This window comes from Canis lupus, chromosome 12, assembly GCF_011100685.1.
Source record: "Canis lupus familiaris isolate Mischka breed German Shepherd chromosome 12, alternate assembly UU_Cfam_GSD_1.0, whole genome shotgun sequence".
NCBI lineage: Eukaryota > Metazoa > Chordata > Mammalia > Carnivora > Canidae > Canis > Canis lupus.
The window spans coordinates 21,609,979-21,636,593 of record NC_049233.1 but is presented as its reverse complement, the minus strand read 5'-3'; the positions used below and the strand labels follow the sequence as shown (position 1 = coordinate 21,636,593).

The 26,615-nt window shown below is 38.5% G+C and overlaps 1 protein-coding gene across 4 annotated transcripts in view; it reads right to left on the bottom strand.

Annotated features, from left to right (window-relative positions):
- The window catches only part of LRRC1 (leucine rich repeat containing 1), a 129,737-nt gene that overhangs the window by 26,359 nt on the left and 76,763 nt on the right, over positions 1 to 26,615 (bottom strand). For all 4 annotated transcript variants that reach the window (XM_038554330.1, XM_038554333.1, XM_038554332.1 and 1 more), the window contains exons 3-7: positions 22,447 to 22,525; positions 18,204 to 18,293; positions 3,262 to 3,318; positions 2,900 to 2,963; positions 2,475 to 2,549 (exon numbers count right to left, since the gene is read on the bottom strand). In XM_038554330.1, the coding sequence (XP_038410258.1) occupies positions 2,475 to 2,549; positions 2,900 to 2,963; positions 3,262 to 3,318; positions 18,204 to 18,293; positions 22,447 to 22,525 (365 nt within the window). The remainder of the gene's footprint in view (positions 1 to 2,474; positions 2,550 to 2,899; positions 2,964 to 3,261; positions 3,319 to 18,203; positions 18,294 to 22,446; positions 22,526 to 26,615) is intronic.

Sequence of the window (26,615 nt, the reverse complement as noted above, 5' to 3'; positions counted from 1 at the left end):
CCAGGAGAGAACAAATGACTTTACAGTGACATAATTAAAAAAAAAAAGGGGGGGGGGAGTCTAGAATCCAGTTCTTCAAGTTTGTAATCAATCACTTCCATAAGCAGCTTACACTCCAGGGTGACCCTGAGATTTTCTGTTAAGAAACCATCTACTTTACATCTCCCATGACCGGTAGTACTTGTTATAACCAACACCAATGCAACTGTACCCCAGCAACTTTGAAGCATCAGAACCCACTGACCCCTTTGGCCTCAACAGAAGAGAGAAGCATACTGCTTTCAAAGGAAACAGACTATCCCAGGAGCAGGGTAAGTACCTCAGCGAGTCTAACATTCTTTTTTTTTAATATTTTATTTATTTATTCATGATATACAGAGAGAGAAGAGAGAGAGAGAGAGGCAGAGACACAGGAGGAGGGAGAAGCAGGCTCCAGGCAGGGAGCCTGACGTGGGACTCGATCCCGGGTCTCCAGGATCACGCCGTGGGCGGAAGGTGGCGCTAAACCGCTGAGCCACCAAGGCTGCCCATATTCTATTCAAGAGGTATCTCACCTTCCACTCACAAAATGCATAGTTTCTCTCCTATACCTGCCTCCCCGTATCCATTCCCACTGCTACTATGTTTAATTCCTCCTGTCATTACACTCCTCTACCTGGACTGTGAACTCTAATCCTCACACTCATTGCCCAAGTCTGCTACAAACTCGTTTCCACATTTCCATCCTGGAAACAAGCTAGCTATAGGTATGTGACTAAAAACATTAAAATATCTAGTGGTTCCATGATATCTACATAAGGATGAATTCTTCAATCTATACCTACTTTGGTCTCATCTATTCCTTCCAGCTTCTCTCTTACCTAATACACATCCTATGAACCTGCCTGTGATTCCTGTCTGTAGGAAACCAGACTGCTTTTCTACTGATTTTAGGCCTGACCCTTGAGGTTGTTCTACTTTTTCATTAGTTCCTTTTAACAACGCCCTTGTATATCCTTTTCTTTCTGTCATCTGCTACGATGGGCCAGATCACTGGAATTATAATTTTTTTGTGTGTTCAGGATGTGACATTTTGTACACAATCATTTTGGCACATCTGTGTGCACATGTGTGCGCAAACACACACATGGCACTTTCCCCATCATGTCCCAGACCTGGTGTATTACTCTCCTGATAATCTCCTGGTATTTTTATTCCTAAAAGTAACTAGAATTCTCTCAATCAGGATTTCTCATAATTTCCTAGAGAAATCTAGGTATTAATCAAACTTTCACCCACATCAGTTGCTAATCTGTCTCTTTTCCCCAAATGCAGTCAAGATCTCAGAAACAGACTCCAATTAGTTCCTTACTTCCCTTAGTTATAAGTGAGGTCATCATACTTCCAGCACCATAACTAGAGTCATAATATATTACTGAGTACTTTCTCCTAGAGTCAGACTTCCTGGGTTCACATTCCTCACCTAAAGTGCATAGCACCATCACACCTGGCTCACTCGCTGAACAGAAACCTGAACATCTGATCTGCTTTGAAATATCAGCACCTAGAGACCATCATGAAATATACCTGGACTTTAAAGACTAGCTGTAAGATATATCAAAGAATAAAATTCAGTAACAGACAAAAACTAAGCGAGGGGGAAGTGGTTGCTTTTTTATTGTTGTGTTTGTTGGCTTATGTTTCTTTCTCATCTAACCATAAGGCTTACTAGGCTCCACAAGATGAATATGTATGTAGAAGTCTACGTAGACTCTATTTCATTGGGAACATGGTTGTTACATTTAGTAATGTAGGAAAAACCTGAATACCATGACAAAACAGTTAAACCATAAGCAGTATTTGCAAAAAAATTTGAAATAAAAGCTTTTAACCTTTCTTCTACATTAACTATTACAGAAGAGAATGTGGTCACAAGCATCCCAAAGCACTTGGCACATCATGAAGAGTGGCAAAAATGCGTACCATCTAAGAATCAGGAGTCCTGGTAATTTACAAATTTGCTGGGCTTGAAGCAAGCCACATGGGGAGCAAGCATGAAATAAAATACAGATTTCACAAACTAAAGGGTATATTTGCTATCTTTAGAAATGGTGGGTTAGGCTTTCAATTTTTCTATGGCAATGTAGCATGATGAATGCTCGATATATTTTATCAAATATGCTTTCTTTTTTTTAAGATTTTATTTATTTACTTATTTGAGAGAGAGAAAGTGAGAAAGATCACAGGGGAAGAAGCAGACTTTCCATTGAGCAGAGAACCCAATGTGGGGCTTGATCCCAGGACCCTGGGACCAAGACCTGAGCCAAAGGCAGATGTTAACCAACTGGGCCATCCGGATGCTCCCCAAATGTGCTTCTTCAACCAATGTTTTTGGTTTTCAAGATCCCTCTTGCAGAAAATTTCACATAGAAGTAGGGAATGATGGCTGTGGTTGTTTAATAATTTGGGGGAAACAATGTGAAACCACTGCTTACCTGAGGTAATTCTGACAGTTGATTTCCATCCAACCAGAGATCCTTTAGATGTAAGAGAGCTCCAATTGATTCTGGCTAAAACAAAAAAATAATGTTATGGTAACAAAGATCCAATGTTTAGTTTTCCACTAAGAAAGAATACCATTTCCACAGTGAATAAGTGGGTAACATAGAGGATGTTTGTTGGGACTTCTCCCATGCAAGTCTCCCAGTGTTCTCCAAGAATGCCCGGGGGTTTCCACGTATGCCTGTCATCTCTAGTCCTGACCCTCCCCGCCCCCATATTACAATTCTCAACCTGTGTGGACTGAAGCACATTATGTTTCTAATGTTGCCGAGCTGCAGCCCTACAGATATCCCTTAAAATGTTTTGATCATACCTAAGGACAAAGTTAAACCTAAATCTCTCTTCAATGCAGACTTACCAAGTTATATATTTCATTGTTTCCTAAATCAAGTTCTTCTAGTCTCCGCAGCTGGGTAAGAGAGCTATTAAAAAAAAAAAAAAAAAAAAAGAAGGAGGAACTCTTAGAGAGTACTTAGAAATGCTGAGCAACATGGTATTCCTCACTTGGACTCATTTCCAAAAATAAGATTCATTTGGACTACACAGCAGTAAATATTACCAAGGAAAAACTATTAAGGGAAGGCTGGCATCTCCCAAACTTTCCAAAAGACACTGAATCTCTTTTTGACAAAGTACTGTAGTACTATTTTTTTTTTTTTTTAATACTTGAAGAAATTCACTTAGTACAAATTCCCTTCTCATTTTTCCCCAAAGACTCACTCAGGAAGATATGTAAGAAGATTCTCTCTCAGTTCCAGGGAAGCCAGGTTATAAAGACTAGAAATGAACAGAAGAAAAAAAAATATAAGGAAAACTCCTGAGATGATTCTTTCCATTCCCCCTCTTCACACTTACACTCCACAAATAGCAATTCTTAATAAAATCTTGTAGTCACCTCCTCTGAGGAGAACAGTATCTATAACTACTACCCCTATCACCATTAAAAACAATATATTCTCTACCTCCCAAATTTTAATATTAAAGTAAAAAGAGGAAAAACATCAATGTGAGGCACCCTTATTTAAATACTTGTACAATTAATATGTGAAAATAACTCACAAGTCACTAAAGATGACCACTCCTGGGACCAAGATAGAAGCCAAATATGTGCTTCCAGATTTTAGAATGGCAAAAATGCGCTATTACCATAAAAACCAGTAATGCCTTTAATCTCACAAAAGTCAGAGCTCTTTTTACAAACATCAGTGAGAGACCATCCCTGTTGGAAAGTAGCGGTGGGGCACTGCAGTCCAGAAGGCCCACATACCCTACTTAAGATCACAAATTCACAGAGTACCTGGAAGTAACAGTATGGAAATGACAGCCACTTAAATGCATCAAGGGTAGGGTAGTAACACACCTCACATGCTGTCCAGAACACAAGACTGATTCAGTAAATGGGAGCTATAATAATGTTGCTTTTATTCCTATGAAACCCCACAATGGCACTCTTTCCTGTAGATTCTCCTGCCTCTCGGGTATAATCCATGCCTATCAAGAGCATGGTGAAAGGACACAGATGTGTTCCCTGGACACTGATTATCTGGGTCGAATCTTGGCAGGCAGATTCTGGTTTTTGCCTCACCAGAAACCTCACACACTCAGGGGATGTCAGCACTGGCACACGTTACTGATTCAAAAGATAACAGATTTGACTATTATTCCACCAGACGCTGTACTAAGCTCTACACCAATGGAAAACTCAAGCTTTTGCTCATATCACTATAGTAACATCCAGATTTGGAGGACTTTTGTGTGTGAGCGCACAGAACACAAGGAGTCAAACATTATCCCAACACTCTAATCAGCCTTAATCCTCCATTCTCCTTCTAACATAAAGGCCAGAATCATGGGAACTAACAAAGCTGTTTTTATAACATCAGAAAATGTAAATTTGATTTGCACAAACGGCATAATATACATATGTAAGGTTTATTTGCTTGAAAATGTACCTTAACTATATGATGAAATGCACAAATTCCATATATCCTCCAATTTTAGAAAACTGAACACTTTACATAATTAAAGTGGAAGAGAACTCTTCAGAATATATGTATTTTTTAAAAAATCACAATCCCTGCTAGTAATTATCAATTTAATGCTGACATTCTTTGAAAAAAAAACCATAAACAAAAAACGCAAGCCAATGGGAAGTTGTAGCAATGTAGTTAGTTCTACTTTCAGCGGGCCATGTGTTCCCACAGAAGAAACAAGAATGGGAAGAAGAGGGAGGTGAGCCACTCAATATCTATTTCCAAAAGCAGCCCATAGATGAGGGTGATAAGTAATATTCGTAAAGTCTCTGTAAAAGCAAACACTAAAAAAACAAAGGGCTTTGTTTTCGGTTTTCATGTAATCCCTGGCCAGTATTATCTGGGAGGCGGCAATCATTTGGCTATTTCCACATTTATATTTTAATAATCACTGATGCAATTGTCATTTTATCTATTCAGCATTCATTACTTTCACACCAATTTTGATGTATGAAAGACATATACTCATAAAAAAAGGAAGAAGTCCTGCTTTGCTTTACAAACTTTACTGGTAGGAATCACTGCACACTCACTGCCTCACCCCTGGTCCCTTGGCCTCATCTCAGACCTCCTGCCTGACTGGGACCATCCATCTGCCTGCTGTCTCTGGCAAGAGGCACAGCACACAGCTCCTCACACACATCATCTCTTGATTAATAACAATCCAGCTCGGTGATGACATGCTGATGATACAATTAGGAATGTGGCCCTTTGTGTGAATTCCATTAGAAAGTGGTAGAGGCACCATTCAAGTCTGGTGGGAAGCCAAAACTCCCACCCTCACCCTACACCGCCTTGAGGTGTCTCAGGGGCCCTCTGTTCTCTGGACTCTCTTTATAATTTAAGTTCTCATCTCCTATCATTATGGGGAATATAGGTCAGTCTTACCTTTTTAATCCCACCAAGGGCATTAGGATTTTTCTTGGTTTATGTCATTTTAAAAATAGAACACACATTTTTATATTATCTTTAAATTTTGTCTTGAGGATAAAAGGCACAGGCCACAGTTACTAAAATAAAATAATGCTTGAGCAAAAATACTGCAGAAATGCCAGCCAACTTCCAGATGAACAGAACTTGATAATGCCGCGTTACAGTAAATGCACAGTTCCCACCACTACCATGCTAACACCCAAGTATAACATCCGGTTGAGAAAAAGGCTCTGATTCCAAAATTTCTTAGTTTCCCTGTTTTTGGACAGTAGGGGAAATGGGAATGTATGGGTGCCACAACAAAAAATACCGTACTTCTGTAACTTTTCAAAATTTCAAATATTAATTTAAAATGATGGATATAAGAGCCTTTCTGAGGTAATGCTTCCTCATAAGTTTAAACTATTTAAGATAAGGGAACTCGGACATTACCATCAGGTTCTATGGACCCAGTGATAAAAAGCCACTCTGCAAAGAGCATGTGAGGTCGGGGAGGTGGAAGTGCCAGGCCCTGGCTCCAATCCTGGCCTGTCTCTCACTAAGTAGCAGCTAGACTGCTCAGCTCAGGTGCTTCACCACTCTATCCTGACTTTCCCTAAAATAAATATAAACGTACCTACTACGGCGATGACAGCATACTACATTTTCCTGTCAAATCAAAAGAGCTAGTTTTGCCCCTTATTTCCTTCAGACAACCCCTATCCCTGTGCAGCCAGTTACCTTGCAAGGGGGCATGCCCTGAGTCTGGGTGTTCTGAAAGATTGCTACAGGATGCTATTAATCACAGGAGTCATCCCCCACTACAGAGGACTCCTTGAAGTGCAGGACCCACAGTTGGTGAGTGGCTGGCATGGCCAACTTTTAGAAAGATAAAAGTTGCACAGTTCCAGAGCAAGTACAGAATCACCACCCAAAAGGTGGTTCTCCAGACTGCTCTAATAACAGCTGACGTAAAATGATATCTGCCTGAAGGAAGATTTAGACCAGAGAAGTTAATACAAAACTGAATGGATACATGAACAAATGAATGATCTCCATTCTTAGTCTTTCAGAATACAGCATGCATCTTCAGTCCAGACTTTGGGATGGCGCCTTTGCCATCAAGGGAACCTATTCAGTGCAGCACAAACATCCCTGCTTCTCTTAAGAGCACTTAATATAAAAACATGCTGGCAAATGCTGATGTGGTGCGGAGTCAGACTCAGTTCTGTTCATGTCCAAGACCAGGCTCTTAATCACTAGGCCAAGAGAAACAAGGAGACTCCAACTCCACATACCTTTATCAGCCACTTCAGTTAAAACATGATAGTATACAGACAAAAGAAAAGCATCAGGTATTTCTAGTAGTTCTACAAATGTGAGAAAAGGAGACACTTGAGATGCAATATGAGAATTACTGGTTTTTAACATTTCTATTACTAATAATGGTGACAGCAGCTTACTACATGATGGATAGTATTATAAGTGCTTTATAAGAATTAACTTTGTGGATGAGAAAACAAAGGCCCAGAGAAGGAAACTGAACAAGGTCTCACACAAACAATAAGGGACAAAGCCAGGATTTACTAGAAAATCTGCATTTTTATCCCTAGATTCTGCATTTAAAAAAATATTTATTTATTTGAGAGGGGGCAGAGGGAGAGGGAAAAAAGAATCTTAAGCAGGTGCCATGCTGAGTGCAGAGCCTGAGATCAAGACCCTGAGATCACAACCTGAGCCGAAACAAAGAGTCAGATTTACTGGGCTGTGCCACCCAGGTGCCCCTGTCCTTCCTTCACTCTTAAGTCAGCTTTGTGAACATCTATCAGTTTCCCAGCACTGAGACCCTTCTCACTGAAAACCACCTTTTTTGTTATTTACTTATGTATTCATCCAGAGTTTTCTTTTATGCAAAGGCAGGCAAGTGCCCACCCCCTTTTTCACATGCAAGTTATCCCACATACATCTAGCACTTGGCTCTGCTCATGCAGATTTTGGTCACATTTCTTATTTGTACGTATCGGTACTTTTTTTTTTAATAATTGCATAGTCTCTCACTTCTATATACACCTTAATTTTTTAAACCATTCCCCTCACTAACAGATTTTTTTACCCTTCAATTTTAGTCTCTGGCAAATTAAATTTCTGTGTAATACTGTTAGAGTGACTTTATCCCCCTCCTCCAAAAAGCATTATTTTCTATTCTTCCTGTAACTCCCTCCTACCATTTCTACCACCAAATGGGGGAAAATAAAACAGTAACAACAAACAACTTAATGACTTCTTACAGAAAAAGAGTATGTTGAAGCATTTCGTCTCAACGCACTCATGCTTAATGTTTTACACAGTTCACGATAGCAGGGACAAAAATTATAATGTAAGTCAGAATGTAGGCCAACTGTATTTTTAGGATTCTATTTCAGGGATTGGATGAGTGGTTACTTTAAAAAAATTTACATCTGTTCTCTACTATACTTTAAAAATCCCCTTTTAATCCACTTGGATTTTTTTTTTTCCATTTGGTGCCCAAAATCATTAAGAAAGTAAAGAATAAATTACATTGAGGTAGAACAGGCCAACAAATGGCAGTACACTATAAGACCATTAAAATATACAATCTAAAAAAAAACAAAAACAAAAAAAAAAACAAAAAAAAATAAAAAAAAATAAAAAATAAAATATACAATCTATAAACATTTATAGCAATATTATTTGACTGGAGAAAACATTATTAGGAACAGGGAGCGTTGCTTATATATTCAAAAAATTTTCTGCTTTTTAAAACCCAATTAGCATTTAAGAAATCTCTGGTAACAAATTTCCTTATATGGTGGCTTTGCAGTAGAAACTCCTAAAAAAATCTTTGTTTTTGAAACTAATATTTTATAGAGATTCCTAAGCCTCAAAAAAGAGCAGTATGATAATGGTTTTCAAAAAGAAGATTTATTCCTCACAGGCAGCATACACTAATGCAATATAGGTATGCAGCCTAGTGCTAGGCCTTATTAGCAAGGGTCACGTGGTCCACTCACTTCAAGCCCACTCAAATTAAAGTTACCATTCCCACAGGTAGCACACACAAAATCAGACCTGCATGCTCTACTTCAATCTGCCAGGGAACCTAGGGCCTATCTACTTGCTCTACTGCTATTAGCGAACTGTATAATTAAGTATTTACTGATAATGACTACTTTGTGACTGACAGCTATGTTTTGGGTACTATGCCCGTCCAATATATATATAGTTGTTATATGTATATGTATATGTGTGTATATATATATACACACATATATATATATTCATGTGTATATATATAACCTTCTCCTGTAAGAATGCTATTATTTGAGGAGAAATTTAAAGAGTAGAGATATTTCGATATACTTAGACTTACTTTTTTTTTTTTTGACAGTATGTTTTTTCAGAGGCCAAGGATAAGAAATCTCATGCAAACAGACAAAGTAAAGACAAATGCCCCCAGATAGAAACAGAGGCTTCCCAGATTCTCAAAATTTATTATGAGTTCCCACTGGGGTCTTGTGGGACCTCTCAACCTCACTCCCACTCCTCATTACCTGATGGTCTTGGAGGCTCTGGCTATGTATACCTGCCTGGACACCATATCTGAGTAACTGAGTCAAAACGACCTCAGCATGTTACTCATAAGGCTACATCAGAGTCTATTTCCTGAAAGAATAAAATAGGTCAGTCTCCCAGGTACAGTCTCATCCTTCACCAATACCAGGTTCAAGTTGGCCTAAGGATCCATCACTACTACCTAATTCTAGAAAACTGTCATCAACCAAAAAAGAAACTTCACACCCATCAGAAGTTATTCCTTATCCTGGCCCTGCTATCCCCTCCCCTGCCCAACCCTCATCCCAGGCTCTGGCAACCACTAATTTCTGTCTCCAGCATTTGCCCATACTGGATATTTCAATTGAATGGAATCATACAATATTGGCCTTTTCTATCTGGCTTCTTTTACTTAACATGGTTTTAAGGTTCATCCTGTCAGAGCATGTATCAGTACTCCAATACTTTTTTGGCTAAATATTTCATTAGATGAATATACCACATTTTGTTTATTAGTTCATTACTGATGGAAATTTGAGTTGTTTCCCCCTTTTGGCTATTATGAATAAGAGCAGCTAGGTACATTCACACACAAGTATTTGTGTCGGCACGTTTTTAATTCTCTTGGGTATGTATAACAAGGAGTGGAATTGCTGGGTTATGTGGTAATTATGTTCAACTTTTTGAGGAAGGACCCTCTCCCTCCAGTGAGGGACATGCATCATTTGACATTCCCACCAGCAATGTATGAGAGTTTCAGTTTCTACGCATTTCATCAACATCTGTTATTGTGGGTTTTTTTATTACTAGAGTTAGTGGGTCTAAAGTGGTATTTCACCATGGTTTAATTTGCATTTATCCAATAACTAAAATGATGTTGAGTGTCTTTTCATGAGATTACTGGTCATTTGTATACCTTTTTTTGGACAAATCTCTATTCAAATCCTTTGCCCATTTTTATTTTTTATTGGGTTGTCTTCCATTGTTGAGTTTAGAGTTCATTATATATTCTGGATACAAGACTCTTATCAGGTAAATAATTTGCCAATATTTTCTTCCACCTGTATGTTTTCTTTTCAATTTGATAGTGTATTTTGACGCACAAAAGTCTTTCATTTTGATGAAATCCAAATTTATCCATTTTTTATTTTATTGTGTGGGCTTTTGTTGTCACGTCTAAGAAACCACTGCCTAATCCAATGTCATGAAGATTTACCCCTATTTTCTTATAAAAGTTTTAGCTCTCACATTTAGGTCTCTGCTCCATTTACAGTTACATTTTGCATGTGGTGTGAAGTAGGGGTGGGACTTCATTCTTTCGCATATGGGATGGTCAGCTGTTCCAACAGCCTCTGTTGAAAAGACTATTCTTCCTCACGGAACTGTATTGGCACTTCTGTCAAAACCAGTTAATTATAAATGCAAGGGTTTATTTCTGAATTTCCAATTCTATTCCAATGAACTGTGTGTCTAGCATTATGCCAGTATCACACATCTTGATCAGTGAACCTTGCTAGTTAAGTTTTAAAACCAGGAAATGTGAATCATTCAACTTTGTATGTCTTCTTTAAAGACTATTTTGGCTGTTCTGGATCTCTTATATCTCCATTTGAATTTTAGGATCAACATGTCAATTTCTTGGGATCCCTGGGTGGTTCAGCGGTTTAGTGCGTGCCTTTGGCCCAGGGCGCGGTCCTGGAGTCCCGGGATTGAGTCCCGTGTCGGGCTCCCAGCATAGAGCCTGCTTCTCCCTCTGCCTGTGTCTCTGCCTCTCTATCATGAATAAATAAATCTTAAAAAAAAAAAAAAAAGTCAATTTCTGGGGAAAAAAAAAAAAAAAAAAGCCAGCTAGAATTTTGATGGAGATTGAGTTGAATCAAAAGATTAATTTGGGGAGTATTGCTATAATAACCATACTAAGTCTTCTAATCCATAAATACAGGATGTCTTTCCCTGTATTTAGGTCATGTTTACCTTCTTTCAACAATGTTTTGTATTTTGCAGTTTGTGTGTCTTACATTTCTTCTGTTAAATGTATTCCTACATATTTCATTCTTCTTGGTGCTTAATAAAGGGAATTGTTTTCTTAATTTCATTTCTGGTTTGTTTAGTGCTAGTATATAGAAATAAAACTGATTTTTACATACTAATCTTGTATCCTGCAAGCTTGCTGAATTCATTTATCAGCTTTAATAGCTTTTTGTGGATTCCTTAGGATTCTCCAGATACAGGATCATGTTTGTCTGCAAGCTAACCCATTTTTGAAAAGTAAAAATTTCAGTGTGGGATTACTTGAGTAAAAATTGATACAACTGATATCAAGAAAAATATTTTTTCGGGGATCCCTGGGTGGCTCAGAGGTTTAGCGCCTGCCTTTGGCCCAGGGCGCAATCCTGGAGTCCAGGGATCGAGTCCCACGTTGCTCCCGGCATGGAGTCTGCTTCTCCCTCCTCTTGTGTCTCTGCCTCTCTCTCTCTGTCTCTCTCTCTCTCTCTCATGAATAAATAAATAAATCTTTAAAAAAATTTTTTTCATAGCATGCTTTTTGAAAGATAAATTCATTCACACTTTGTACCAACATTTAAAAACGCCTTAAAACAAAAGTATCTCTCCTGGTTTTACCAGTAGAATCGTCCAAGAGGTATTAGTGAGAGTAAAGCAAAAAGTCATCATTCACTAAGCACTGTTTTCTTTTCTTTTTTTTTTTTTAAGACTTTATTTATTCATAAGAGGCAGAGAGAGAGAGAGAGAGAGAGAGAGAGAGGCAGAGACACAGGCAGAGGGAGAAGCAGGCTCCATGCAGGGAGCCTGATGTGGGACTCGATCCTGGGTCTCCAGGAGCACGCCCTGGGCCAAAGGCGGACACTAAACCGCTGGGCCACCGGGGCTGCCCTAAGCACTGTTTTCAAGGGTGTATCTGAAAAGTCAATCTTATTCAACCAGTGTTCTTAAAGCATACCCAAGACTGGGAACTTTACAAAGACCCTACTGAATACTTCCCTCCTCAGTTGCTGCACTTCTATACTAACTGGCAACTTCAGTGATATGTAAAGTCATTTACTTAATTTTGCCCCAACATTTTCTAAAAGAGATATAAGATATCTTTATCAAGTACAAACATGTAAAAAATTTTCATGAAATAGAAAATGCAGCTTCTTTGTGGAAGAAATGAAGTTCCAATCCCAGATCTTCCACCCACCAGCAACACAAACCTGGGCAGACTACTTATCCCCATTTCACAGACAAAGGTAATGAAACTCAGGATGGTTAACAATGACCATGAGTAGGCATGCTATACAGACCACAGTGTATGTGCCTAACAAAGTACCCATCCACTTGTAAGTGTCAGCAACATGGCTCCTCCAATTCCTTAGTTTTCTTTAGCACATGGATATTAATACAACTGCTCTATCTCAATGATCATCAGAATTAGCTATGAGCTTTCTGACAACAAGAGCAGAAAAGGAAATGTGATAAATGTCAGAACTGACATTCAAAGGAAGAAGCTTGAGGCACCTGGGTGGCTCAGTTGGATAAGTGTCTGACTCTTGATTGTGGCTCAGGACACGATCTCAGGGCCCTGAGATCAAGCCCTGCATCCAGGGGTTCTATGCTCAGTGTAGAGTCTGCTCAATATATCCTCTCTCTCTCTCTCTCTGTCTCCCCCAACCCCATCCTTCCACCCCACCCCCACTGCTTCTGCTCTAAACATATACATACATACACACAAAAAATCTTAAAAGGAAGAAGCTTATCAGTTCTTCTGGTGAGGTTTTTTCCCCCTAAAAATACATATTTAAATCTTTCCCTAATGGGTCCTTTACCAGGGAAATTAAGCAATATTAATGGACAATAATTAGTCTTCATTAGAAGGTTTCAGAGTAATGGAAATAGGTTTTGTTTTTTGTTTCCACTGTTGTTTCTTTAATTAATCATATAGCATTAAGCCAGAAAAGTGACTGTATAGGAATAGGCCAATGTGGCCCTCACAAAGCTTTACTGGGTTTGCCTACAGTGTCATATTGGAAGCCAGCAGAATGAAGGAGATAACACTCTGTTCCTGGTCACACATACTCATTCTATAGGCCAGGGCAACACCAGGGTTGGTACAGACATGAAGAGAGTTTAACAACCAAAGACTCTCCCACTTTTGGGGTATAAATTGGGAGGTACAAACACTTGAACACTGAACAACTAAACTTCTGTGTACAGATAAAGGACTAATGCACTTATTGTGTGGGCAGTAAAATGTCGGTCAGGGAACCTGTGCGTTGAGGATCTACTTCACTTCTTCTCGTCATTGGAGAAGGCTTGACAAAAGAGGTAGAATTTCAATCATTTAGTGAGGTCAAACCTTGGTCAGTTGGTAAAGACAGGAGACAAAAAAAATTTTAAAGTTCACTGTCACGAAAGGCTTTGAAGCTTTGCATTCAGTTTGAGTAGAGTTGGTGGGTCTACGTCATGGTAAAACCTCCACAGTGTGTACAATATAGTATTACTGAGCATCTGAAATAGTGGTCTCCAAACTTAACTTGAAAATTATTTGTTGCAGACTTTTTTTTTTTTGCTGCAGACTTTTTTAAAAGCAAATATTATATGCAACATCAATACAAAAAAATTAAAAAGCTAATAATAGATCTGTGCTGGCACAAACAAGGATCAGCAGAGACCACCCAATGGAGCACTGTTTCTCACTCTCCAGTCTTCACTGGAACCCCTAGGGACCTGAAAAAGCAGAATTTAAGAACCACTGGTCAGCTTAACTGACTACCAAACATTCTCTTCTAGACTGGTAGTCCTAACACACTTAAGAGTATATCTTTGTAATTGTCACATTTATTTTTAAAATACACAGATGTATTTTACTTTTTAGAGATTTGTTTTTAAAATACACAGATATATTGTACTTTTTAATTATTTTTTTAAGATTTTATTTATTTATCCATGAGAAACAAAGACAAAGACAGAGAGAGAAGCAACCTCCTCACAGGGAGCCTGATGTGGGACTTGATGCCAGGATCTGGGATCACACCCTGAGCCAAAGGCAGACGCTCAACTGCTGAGCCACCCAGGCGTCCCCGTAGACGTACTTTTTAATATTTTTAAGAAAATGTAAAGCACTTAAAAATATTTTGTTAAAAATACAAAAATTTTCTGGGCTCTCAATAGTAAGAGCACTGTATTATGTAGCAAATCCTTTGTTTTACATTTGGGGACAAAACAACTGATTCTAAATTGTTTTAATACTGGTATAATAGGTGAAAAAAGTTCTTCACAAGTTGCACTGATTCAAGAACTATATTCAGTTGCACTGATTCAAGAACTATATTCTCAGTTGTATTTATTAAATTGTCATACTAGTTTTTAAGAAGTTATACTATATGTTGGCAAATTGCACTCCACTAAAAAAATATGCAAAAAAAAAAAAAAAAAAAAAAGGAGGAGGAGGAGGAGGAGGAGGAGGAGGAGGAGAGCAAAGGAGAATTACAGAGAAAAGCCACCATGAGAGATGGAAGACACTTACTGACAGCTTTCCACCTTCTGATTCCAGTTCCTTCCTGAGACCCAGATGCATTTCTGCCTTTGGGCTCTGTGAAACACCCTATATCTATACAATAAATTCCTCTTTGCTGCTATAAATTAGTGAAGGAAGGAAGGAAGGAAGGAAGGAAGGAAGGAAGGAAGGAAGGAAGGAAGGAAGGAAGGAAGGAAGGAAGGAAGGAAGGAAGGAGAATTTTCCTCTGCTTATGGTAAGGTCTTTGTTGAAATTCTGTTGATAAATCACCACCTTCCTTGACATCAATCACTTCTTTATGAAGACTCATCAGAAGTTGCTATGTTTTTGTATTTTTAACAAAAGGGTTCTAAAAACAAAATCTACTGAAGGTGAGTTAGTTTCTCACTCATTGTTAAATATCACCTTTACTTTGAAGGCCAAGGTATGTGCTGATGTGCCATCACAGAAAAGGGTGAGCAAATCTGGGACATTCTAACTTTTCTGTAAGAGAAAAATGTGTGATTTTGCATGAGGTAACCAGTATACTCCTCCGTGGTTCAAAAGACTTTCATGATTATTCCTCATCGCGTTGAAAAGTATTATGAGGATTCTATTTGAGAGACTCACTTTATTAAAGTAACCATACTGATGGTACCTGGCGTGTAGCCATGTAGTGTAGGGTATGAACTGAAGTGCTTTGCATGACCACCTGTGTGATGCTGGCTTCCTCCCACACACCAGTGGCTGAAGCCCTGAACTTCCCCAATATTCATAATAGTGCCCTCAGGGATTCAGGGGGACAACTGTTTATGGCTATTGTGCATTGAGCCACCCAGGGAAGCAGCAGTCAACTCACAGGAGCACCATAGAATACTCTACACTTGACAGAGACACAGCAGTCCTCAACATCTGTTAGATACCATGTGAACTGCAAGCTCGGATCGTTAGGTTTCCACACCAGACAGCATGACATTCCTTCAAGGACATCAAATCTTTGCAAAGCTGGGTTTTCAGTGACAAAAGGCAAGTAGCAAGTGAAAACTCAGTGGCAGTGTGTGGAGTAATGGAAATATGGGACTGGAACCAGAAGAGTCATGCTCCGGTTCCAACTTCACCACCAGCCATCAAACTCTTCCAATTACCTGACCATCGACAAACCAAACACACTATGGGACAGATGCCCACTGGTGGTCCCAGCTTTGAGGCACTGCAGTTGGCTTGCCTTAGATAAGGCTTCACTCTCTCCTCTAGGCTGGACACTTCTGCCCATCATGAGGGGGCTCATGTCTTTGATGAATCCATAGCTTTCCTAGTTGATGCCAAGTACTGTGCTAGGTGCCAAAAAGAGAAATTGAGGTCCCATTTTCAAAAGGCAGACCCTGAGGTGGCTGAGTCATTTGACCAAATAAGCAGAGTTAATTTCTACAACAACTCCCACTTGAGAATCAACAAAGATAATAGTAAGTAGGATCATTCAGATAGCCATTTTGTGTTCTTTTCAAATGTTTTTGGAATATCAAATGTTTGTGCTCTATTTACAAAACCATACTATCTCTGAGTAGTTGTTTGGTTACTAAATATGTGGTTTGGTGCTCTAAAGAAACCATTTGGGAATCCTCTGGGAAAGCGAAAAATTGTTTTCATTAGGAAAGTTCATAAGTTTCAAATAATGACTTGCTTAAAATGTAGTATACTTATGTATATATGCTATTTCCTCAACAATTCATCACCATTTTAACTATTTCAATGGTCTTTCCAGCATGGTCTAGGAAACTACAGGTGCCCCATACTCTCAAAGAGTCTGTTTTTTGTTTCTTTCTACTAAGTGAAAACTCGTTACTTTAGTGTGCATAAATCTTGAATTCAACAGGCAGAAATCAGAGGAAATCAGAGTCTTTTGTTTTGGTTAAAAAAATAATAATCAGAACAGAAAACTCCCTATTTCCCATTTATTTTCATAAATGGACCTAATAGGAATCAGTTGATTCACTTATCTGCCCCATATTCTTATTTCCTGGGTGATGATACACCACAGGGTTCAAGTTCAGAGTGACAGTTTATTTTGGAAGCAATCATTATACGTAAGGCTATAATAGTAACACAAGATGATTCAGTCTAAAATCAAAACAAAACAGAACACTACCCTTATTACTGACAGAATATGCAGATACACAAGAAATCCTAAACATTGACAAAAACAGTTACAGGTACTAACAGAAAAAAATGGAATAAAAGATAGGTAATTTATTCTAAAATGATTATTAAGTAACATTTTCCGTTAAAACAATGCAGTGGGGAGTGAGAGGAGCACTTTTGTTTAATAAGAATATACTTTCTCTCAAAGTATTCGGCTTAAAAAAAAAAACACATGAATCAGGGGATAGAAAGGGTGAACACATGGGCAGTGGTAGGCTGAGAAAGAACGGGAAGGAGGGTATCAAGGGAGTTAGATTCCAGAGACTCCTGAGAAGGAAGAGGAGAAAGGGGGGTCAGTTTAGGTATTCAAATGGCTATTATATTCATTAGAAATATATGAATCCTGACACGGCAAAGGTGGTACGTCATGAAATCCACAGTAAGACATTATTGTTCCTTCTGCAGTAGATACCAGAAACTCAGGGTGTACTGGGGGCTTCCTGTCTCCTTCCCCTCCTGAGACACTAAGGACACAAATATGTATCAGCAAGTCTACTGGCAAAATGTTTAAACAGCTTGCATCTCAGAAAAGCATGAACTTGCCGGCTGAAATGGGTCAGCCGGTTGTCTTCCGCCTGCAGAGGAGGGGGAAAAGTTGTGTGCGAAAAATAGTCTACTTCCACAGACCTCTGGAAAGAGACCCTCTGTGGAACAGACATGTGTCAGATACACTGCAGTTCTCAAAAAATGAAGTTTCTGTTTTGTCTTAGAACTCAGGCAGGACAGGTAAAAGCAAGGGAAATCTTTTATGATACTAGAGCACACCGGTCCACTAGCATTGGCCGACCATGTTGGGCTTTTGCTTTTACGAGCCATCAGCCTGACTTAACCCACTGTATGTTCTGGAGGTATGGAAAAGATCTGCTAAGATAATTCAATTAATTCATATGAGGGAATGAGTAAGAGAGCATTTTTATTTCTTGCCATGGCCATCCTCCCCGACCTCTAAGCCAGGAACGTGGAAATGTGCCCATCTCACCCCATCTGTCTCCCAATTCCACACCTGCTCTCCAGACACACCATTCCCACCCACTCTTCTCAGGTCTGTGATACACACATACTGGCAGACACCATGGTTGTCCAGGGGTACTTACTCCAAGTTTTCAATAAAATCACTGAGAATGCTAGTTTCTAACAGTATGTATGACCAGGGCTACTTTGCTTAAGTTAACTACTTTGGAATCCATAGGTCTAAAGAACACATCCAAACAAATTAGGTTTTTTACTTATAACAAGTAGCATTATCCTTTTTCACCATTAAAATGTAGGGGCAACTGAAAGCAAAAAATACTGGAGTCCAGCTAAGATCTTTCTTGAGGGTGAGGTTCAAGATTGGATAAAAGGCTTTCTGAGTAGAAAAATAAGAGCTGTAAAAGAGAGGGAGGCTAGAGTTGACACTCTAAATACTCTTTCACTCTGATATACACAAACCTCATCACATAAAAACTTACTTGCCAATATTTTCAGGCAGGGACTGCAGTGAGATGTCATTTACAGAAAGACATGTCAAATTCTGTAATTCAGGAAAGCTTTCTGGAAGTCTGAAACAGCAATGACAACAAAATGTCATTAACTGAAAAAGAAAAGCACACATACAGTGTATACTAGACATAAATATAATGATTTATCCCATATGCTAATTAAAATAACCTCTTAAAAATTACATTATAAAAGGCATGTTTGTCTTGTCTGCCTAGATAGAAGACATTGATAAGGAAAAAAACCAAGATTCGGTTTCCCAGAAGTAGAGAGACATGATAAATGCTTGTCAGGGTGATCCAGAAATAATTACAGAGGAAAGATATGGAAGCTCTCAGAATAAAGGAGAAAAGATGCTGTGGCACTGCCCAGTGCCTCATGGAAGAAAAAAAGACAAATAGTTGCTGTAGTTGCAAGTGTCTTTGAGTTAAAATACCTTATTGATCAGCAGAAAACAAAGAGAAAGTTTTGCCCACAAGATTATAATAAAACACAGGACAGAAACTTAATAATTTTTTTCTGTAGATTATAAGACCCAGGATAAAGCTATGGATTATTTAGAATTGATCAATTGACAGCAATTGCTACTTTCTCAATATTTTTCTTTTAACTTGATTTAAGATGCCAGTCACTTGAGATAATTATATGTTTCACTATATTCTACATAAAAGGAAATTTTTTATACTTCCCTTAAACTCTACTGAAGAATGAGGTTTCAAATAAAAGTATTCAAAAACTTCCAAAGAAAGTTCATTTTCAATATTTTTATGGTTACCTTCAGTAACCGAAGGAAAAAGAAAACTAAAGTTAAAAAGATTTAATTGCATCTAAAATGCCGGGATCCCTGGGTGGCGCAGAGGTTTGGCGCCTGCCTTTGGCCCAGGGCGCGATCCTGGAGACCCGGGATCGAATCCCACATCAGGCTCCCGGTGCATGGAGCCTGCTTCTCCCTCGGCCTATGTCTCTGCCTCTCTCTCTCTCTCTCTCTCTCTCTCTCTCTCTCTCTCTCTCTCTCTGTGACTATCATAAATAAATAAAAAAAATTAAAAAAAAAAATAAAATAAAATAAAATAAAATAAAATGCCAAAGATCTTTATACCTAAATCTACTGATACAGATAACAGAACACATGACTCTTTTTTTTTTTTTTTGGTGGGGGGAGTGGAGAGTTCTTGCTTTAGTGATAGTCTCCACTCGAATCTTTCATTTTTCCTCTTTCCAAATTCCTTTTAAAAAATTATTTATTATTTATTTATTCATGAGACACAGACAGAGATAGAAGCAGGCTCCCTATGGGGAGCCCCTTGTGGGACTCTATCCCAGGACCCCGGGATCGTGCCCTGAGCCAAAGGCAGACACTCAGCCACTGAGCTACCCAGGCATCCCTCTAAGTTCCTTTTTTTTTTTAATTAATTTTTTTAAGTTCCTTTTTTAAAAACCAAAATCTAGGTTACTGTTTGACATAAAATATAGGTAACTTCAAACTTCAAAAGCAAACCCAGGGCCTGTAAGATGAGAGTTTTAGGTAGGATTTTATTATCACTGAAATACGTTCTCAGGAGTGGTTTCGACCAAGTTGAAACCTCTTCCATAGTGTAACAGAGGTAAGATTTTTTTTTTTTTTATACTCAAAAAGATGCAACTTTGTGTGTTGCCTGAGTTCACACCTTAAAGTACATACCACTTTATAATTTGAAAACTAGCTAAACTGGGATGCCTGGGCGGCTGAGCAGTTGAGCACCTGCCTTCAGCCTATGGTATGATCCTGGAGTCCCAGGATCGAGTCCCACATTGGGCTCCTTGCATGGAGTCTGCTTCTTTCTCTGCCTATGTGTCTGCCTCTCTCTCTCTCTGTATCTCATGAATAAATAAAATCTTAAAAAAAAAAAAACTAGCCTAACTGATCTTAAATATATGGAAAATGTATTTTTACATGGCTGACTTCCTTTTTTTTTTTTTTTTTTTTTTTTTATTAGCTATTATAGCATTAAGAGCCAAACTGGTGTGCATGAGGAGAAAGTGCAGACTTCAGGCTGGGAGAAGGGAATTTTATTCTGAGCTACTGCTCAGAGGTTGCATCATCTCAGGAGGTCATTTAACCTCTCAGTCTTGTTTCTTCAGCCGTAAAATAATTAGGTCAAACTCAATAATTTTTCAGGTCTTTTCAACTCACAGATAAGTCATCTTAATTCTTAAAAGGAATGCACCTGCCAAATCAAAATGGCTTTACTTGTAAGAAACCTCCCAAATATGAAGTCAGGGTAAAAACTGAGGAAACAGTTTTTTTTACATTGTGGGTGTGTTCTGGTCCAGAGAGTTTTGAGATAATGCTAAAGTCATGTGTCAGCAGGCATTAGAAAAGGAAAACTGAAGAGGTAGAAAAAGAGATTAAGCAATTGAATGTCTAAAAAACAAAAAACAAAACACACACACACGTAAAACCTCCAGGGCAGCATAATGAGTATTTCCCAGCTGCCTAACCCTACAAGCTGCCTTAAGGATAAATAGCTTAGTTCAGTTCAACAAACACTTATGGAGTACTTACTCCATTTCCAGAAATTAAGGTATAGCTGGAGATAAATACAGAGGAAGGTAAGTTAACTTTCTCAGTCTAATTGGGAAGTCTTGGTCAGAGTGATAACTTAAATGTAAATTTTAAGGGTTATGAGAAAAGTATGCATAGAACATCGGAAGCCTAGCAGGGGGGAATATGGGGAGTAAGTAAAGGCTTTCCAAAGAAAGCCTTTGGTATGTACTTTAAGAAAGCCCAGCTGAATGTACACCTGTACACAGGAATGCAGAAAGAGCAGAGAGTAAAATAAATGACCTATGAGCACTTTATAACAGCAGGGCATGACATCTGACAAAGGCAACCAAGGGCAATGAACATGGAAAGACAGGCCAAGTTCAGATACAGGGCATGGGAGGCTGCATAACACCTGGAGGAGCTAGGGCTTTATCTTAAGGAACAGGGAACTACGGAAAGGTTTGAAGAAGAGGGATAACTGGATGATGGTTAAGAAAGAAAACAAGACTTGAGGGCAGTGATGAGTTAGAACTTACTAGAGTTACTATTTTTCATAAAAACGATGTTATTAGTAACATAGTCACTGAAATTTAAAAGATGAAAATAAAAAAATATTTTATAAAACATATTTACAAAAAAAAAATAAAACATATTTACTTCTTCAAAATAGCAGATATGGGAAAAACAATACTACATAAACATTCCCTAGCACTCCATACCCAGAAAGACCCAAGCAATGGGTGATATGTATCCTAAATTTTAATCTCATCTCAATTTTCCTACATGCTTAAAAAAAAAAAAAAAAAAAAAAAAAAAGAACAGAAGGGAAGAGTACATTTCTTCTGAGGTTGCTTACAGAGCCTAGAAATCATAGATATGGACCCACCTGGCCTAGATATACCTCTGGAACTCTTCCTGAAGACTGTCTCTGCATTGCCAGGTGGGCAACAATTCAGCTAACCTGGCAACATAGGTACCTGGAAGCCAGTGATGAGTGGCCTCATGACTCAGTAAGGAGCCACCAGAAGAGGCTCACAACAGTGCCACTCAGCTATGCCCCCAGGCAGTGTGCTGTGTCATACTAGAAGGAGCAAGATTGGAACTAGTAGTAAAACAGTGATAGATGGCTTCTTTATGTGGAGGAATAATCCCAAAGAAATCCTCATAGCTATTGCTGTAAGGAAATAGTGGTGCCTGTAGAGTGTTTGTTTGTTTGTTTTAAAGGGAGAGTTGGAGGAGATCTGAGATAGTAAAAGTATGTTTCATTACTGGAGTGGAAAAAATATCCCTTATTAGGACTTTTCCTTGGATAGCTAGAGGGTAAGCTCTCTGGGAGTTTAGAACTCAGTCTTATCCCATAAGACAAGATAATTGGTAGCGGATTTATGAACCATTTCAGTGCTTCCTACTGCTTCAGAAATGTACTCCTCATTCCTGTTTTATATATTCCACTGTGCCTCCCCTCATTTGCTACCAATATCCTTTCAATGTTCCATCAATAGCACAGTATGTCTTTCATTGCACAGTGCAATTTATAAATAAATATCTGTGAAGGCCAATCATGATAAAGATAAAGATAGCCATCCCTCTAGGTACCTCCACGATGGGTGACCAGGTTGTGTTCATGGCTTGGTTCTTAAAAAAGATATCCTTAGTACTATAGACAGAAAAGCAAGCAGAAAGGTTACCTAGTCAGTGGGTTTCCGCTGAAGTCAGCTATCTGTAGTGCTTTACAGAATGAGATGCTTTCTGGAATTTCAGGAATATCTGTAGGAACAAAGAAAACATCTATCATTTACCACCATTGATTATAGTTTTTACCATCCTCAAGATGGACCAGTCACAAGAGATTATCTAGTAAGTACTACCTCTGTCCAAATGTGGCATAGATTTCTAAAGTATCTTTCTACATTTATTTTATATTTGCTTTCCTAATAGAAGATATCTTAGTAGAAGCACATTGAAGAAAAAAATATTAAAAACCCAACACACATGGATGGACCCTGAAGGCATTATACCAAGTGAAATAAGTCAGAAAGAGACAAACAACATATGCTGTGGAATCTTAAAAACAAACCCCTAAACAACACATGGGAAGAGGTCAGACTTGTGGGTACAAAACAGGGAAAAATTGGATGAAGGTAGTCAAAGGTATAAACTTCCAGTTTTAAGACAGGTAAGTATTAGGGATGTAACATACAACATGATGCCTATAGCTAACATCGCTCTATAGTATATTTGAAAATTGGCAGAGGGATAAATCCTATGAGTTCTTATCACCAGGAGAAAATTTTTTTCATTTCTTTTATTGTATCTATATGAAATGAGAGATGTTAGCAGTCTCTTGTGGTGATCATTTTGTGATATATGCAAATCAAACCATCATACTGCATACCTCCAACTTATATAATGATGAATGTCAATTATTTCTCAATAAAAGTGGGGAAGAAAACCTACCACTAGGTCTCATCATCCTATCAAAAAGTCACTGATGGCATTCTCATAATTCTCACTATTTTCACATAGTTGTATCAGGACACAGTATTCTAGAGTGTGCATTTTTAAATTGTGGACTTTCTTCTTCTGATTATAAATGTAACACTTTGGTAGGTACAAAAAACTGCCAAGAAGAAAATAAAAACCACCAACATTTCCATCACCTAGACATAATGTTTTACTCTGATATATTTTTTTCATTATCATACACATGTACATACACAGTATATATAAATAGATTATATTTGAAAATACTAGATTCATGCTGATTTGGGTTTTTTTCCACTGTATATTATTTTACAAACTTTTCCCCACCTTTATTTGTCCAAATAGTTCACCATTTTTAATGGCAGAAAACCCACTGCATACATTTTTATACTTCATTTAATCGATCCCTCATTGTTAGACATTTAGGTTGTTTCCAAGTTCTTGATGTTATATTTATATCCATTTCTGATTATTTCCTTAGGCTAAGCTTCCAGAATTGTAATTACTGTGTTGAAGGCATTAACCACTCTACAGTCCTCGATAAATACTATTAAATTATCTTAGAGGAAGGCAAGTTATACCTATTTATATTCCCATCAGCCATCACAAGGTACCTAATTCAACATCTCTCCTCCTTTCTTTTTCTTACTTTTAACAACTGCCAATATTGGGGCACCTAGGTGGCTCAAGGTTAAGTGTCCGATTCTTGGTTTTGGCTCAAGTCATGATCTCGGAGTCATGAGATCAAGCCCAGCATCAGGCTCCAAGCTGGGAATGGAGCCTGCTTAACATTCTCCTTCTCTCTATGCCCCTCCCCCCAACCTGCACTCTCTCTTAAGAGAATAGCCTGCTAATATTATTGGTAAAAACAGTCTGGCAACATTTTTATATTCTTTTATTACTAATGAGACTGAATATTTTTCCCTAGGCTTACTGATCACTAAATATTGTGATTTTGAAATGACCAAAATTGTTATATTCCTCTTTCCCTTGGTAGGAAATGTGGGGTTACAGCTTTTAGGGCTTTAAAGGTTTATTTCATAGCATTTAATTTCAAGGATATATTTATTTAGGACATATTAAGGCCTAAAATAGAAAAAGTTCTCCTGGTCTCATTCTGTTTCTTCTACTAGTTCTACAAATGCAAGCTGGGCCAAAACATACCGAATATTTCTCAACTGGGGGTGGCAGGAAGAAGGGAGAAAATAAGGGGGAAAATGGATGCCCTGGTCTAGCAAACGCAAACCAATCAGAAGCTACTTTTAAAATGCTTTAAGTTCAAACTTAAAAGCCAAAATCATTTAAATTTGATTTAATTAACATTCTTGTTACACCATTTTCTGCCTTGCATGGTCATGTAAGACAAGAACAAACACAATGATCCTAGTTGCATAAATACAATAGCAACACACACACACACACACACACACACACACACACACACACTTGAGTCTGGAATGGATTCTTAAAACACATAAGCATTTATGGGTCCTGAGGTACAAATACACTGGTAGGCCCTTTTAGATATATTATCTTATTTCACTTCAACATAAATTATTTTAACTTCTGTTGTAAAAAAAAAAAAATGGACACTAACTCTCAGAGAAAGGAAATAACTTCCTCATCATTACAGGCCTATTCCACTGAGTGCCTGACCTTCCCATACTGAGATCACAGCACGGTCGTGCTTAAGAATGAATGAACATACATAAATCCATTATAGAACAAGCATGGCTATCTATCCAGGCAAGTGAGGCAATAACATGCCATGGCTTGCTTTGGCCTGAAAGGTGCTGGTTGTCCTGTGCATGCCATGACAGTCCCTCTTTTGCCACTTCTTCAGGTCTGGTAAGCAGTTTTGTTTTGTTTTAATATTTTATTTATTTATTCATGAGAGAAACACAGAGAAAGACAGAGACATATGCAGAGAGAGAAGCAGGCTCCTTGTGGGGATCATGACCTGAACTGAAGGAACTCAACCACTGAGCCACCCAAGCATCCCTTGGTGAGCAGTTCTTATAAGATTGAGGAAAGAGGTGCACATATCATGCCAGTTGCCTCACAAGTGTCAAATAAGATCAAGTCAGACACAGAAATATAAATTTTACAGCAACGTGCTGCTCTACCCAAAAAACAAACAAACAAAAAAAGCAAGGAAAAGAGAAAGAAGAAAGGTATATCCATTTGGTACCCATCTTTAATATTCCTCAGAGCACTAGAAACATCACCAAAGCCTGGGAAGATGGGCCTGTCAAGGGAACTTATGAAAAGTAGCTATGAGAAACTCTGGTCAGGGCAGGGCTGGTCTGCAATCCGGAGATTTGAGAGGAACAAAAGCAACAGCCAGAGAATAACATGGCTGGACTCAGTCCACACAGAGCTGGTGTAAAATCTGGTCCTATGTAAGGAAGGCATTCCCTCCTTAGGATAACCTGCTTGTATACACAGAGAAGCAGCAGATGAGCAAACAGAACACAGGTCTCCTGACTCCCAGGACCATTTCTTTCCACCATATGCACACTCTGAACTTGGAAGAAAAAGAATGTATTTGCTTGTATAAATAGAAGCTATAGACAAGAGGAACACCTGGGTGGCTCAGCGGTTAAAGCACCTGCCTTCAGCTTGGGGCGTGGTCCTGGAGTCCTGGGATGGAGTCCCACATAGGGCTCCCTGCTTGGAGCCTGCTTCTTTCTCCCTTTGCCTGTGTCTCTGTCTCTCTCTGTGTCTCTCATGAATAAATAAATACAATCTTAAAAAAAAAAAAGCTATAGACAAGGATGGCAATGGTGTGGTTTGAAGAGTCCTGAGTACTAATTTGCTTTAGGTTATTAAAAATATTAGCATAAAAAATTAAGGACAGAAAACATCTACTCAGCCTTAAATACCCAGCTGAAATGTCATACTCAGGGACACCTTCTATGGATCCCAAGATGAAGCTGGATTCCTCCATCCTCAGGCTTCACCTTTGTGAGATCTGTGACAGTTTTAATAATTGTTGACAGTCAATCTCCCTTATAAAACTCTGTGCTCATTGGAAAGAAAGACCTTGTGGGTCTCATCGGTCAGTTTCCCTACAGCTGACACAGTAGTGAACTTAAGCAGTATACAGGTGACAAATAAATGGATGAGAAGCTACCATTACTAAGCCCCTGCAAGCACAAGTGCTCTCTCATTTGAGTCATGAAATATCCCCATCAAGTTAGTGTTATCTTCATTTTACCAGTAAGAAAACTGCTTAGTGCCAGATCTCTGACAACGGGAATATAAAGCTTACAGGTTATTCCCAACTGAAATCCCCTTTGATCCTTAAATTTTTTGCTCAGGACAAATATGAGGTTTGAGAGTAAACATATGAAAAAATATATATAAATAA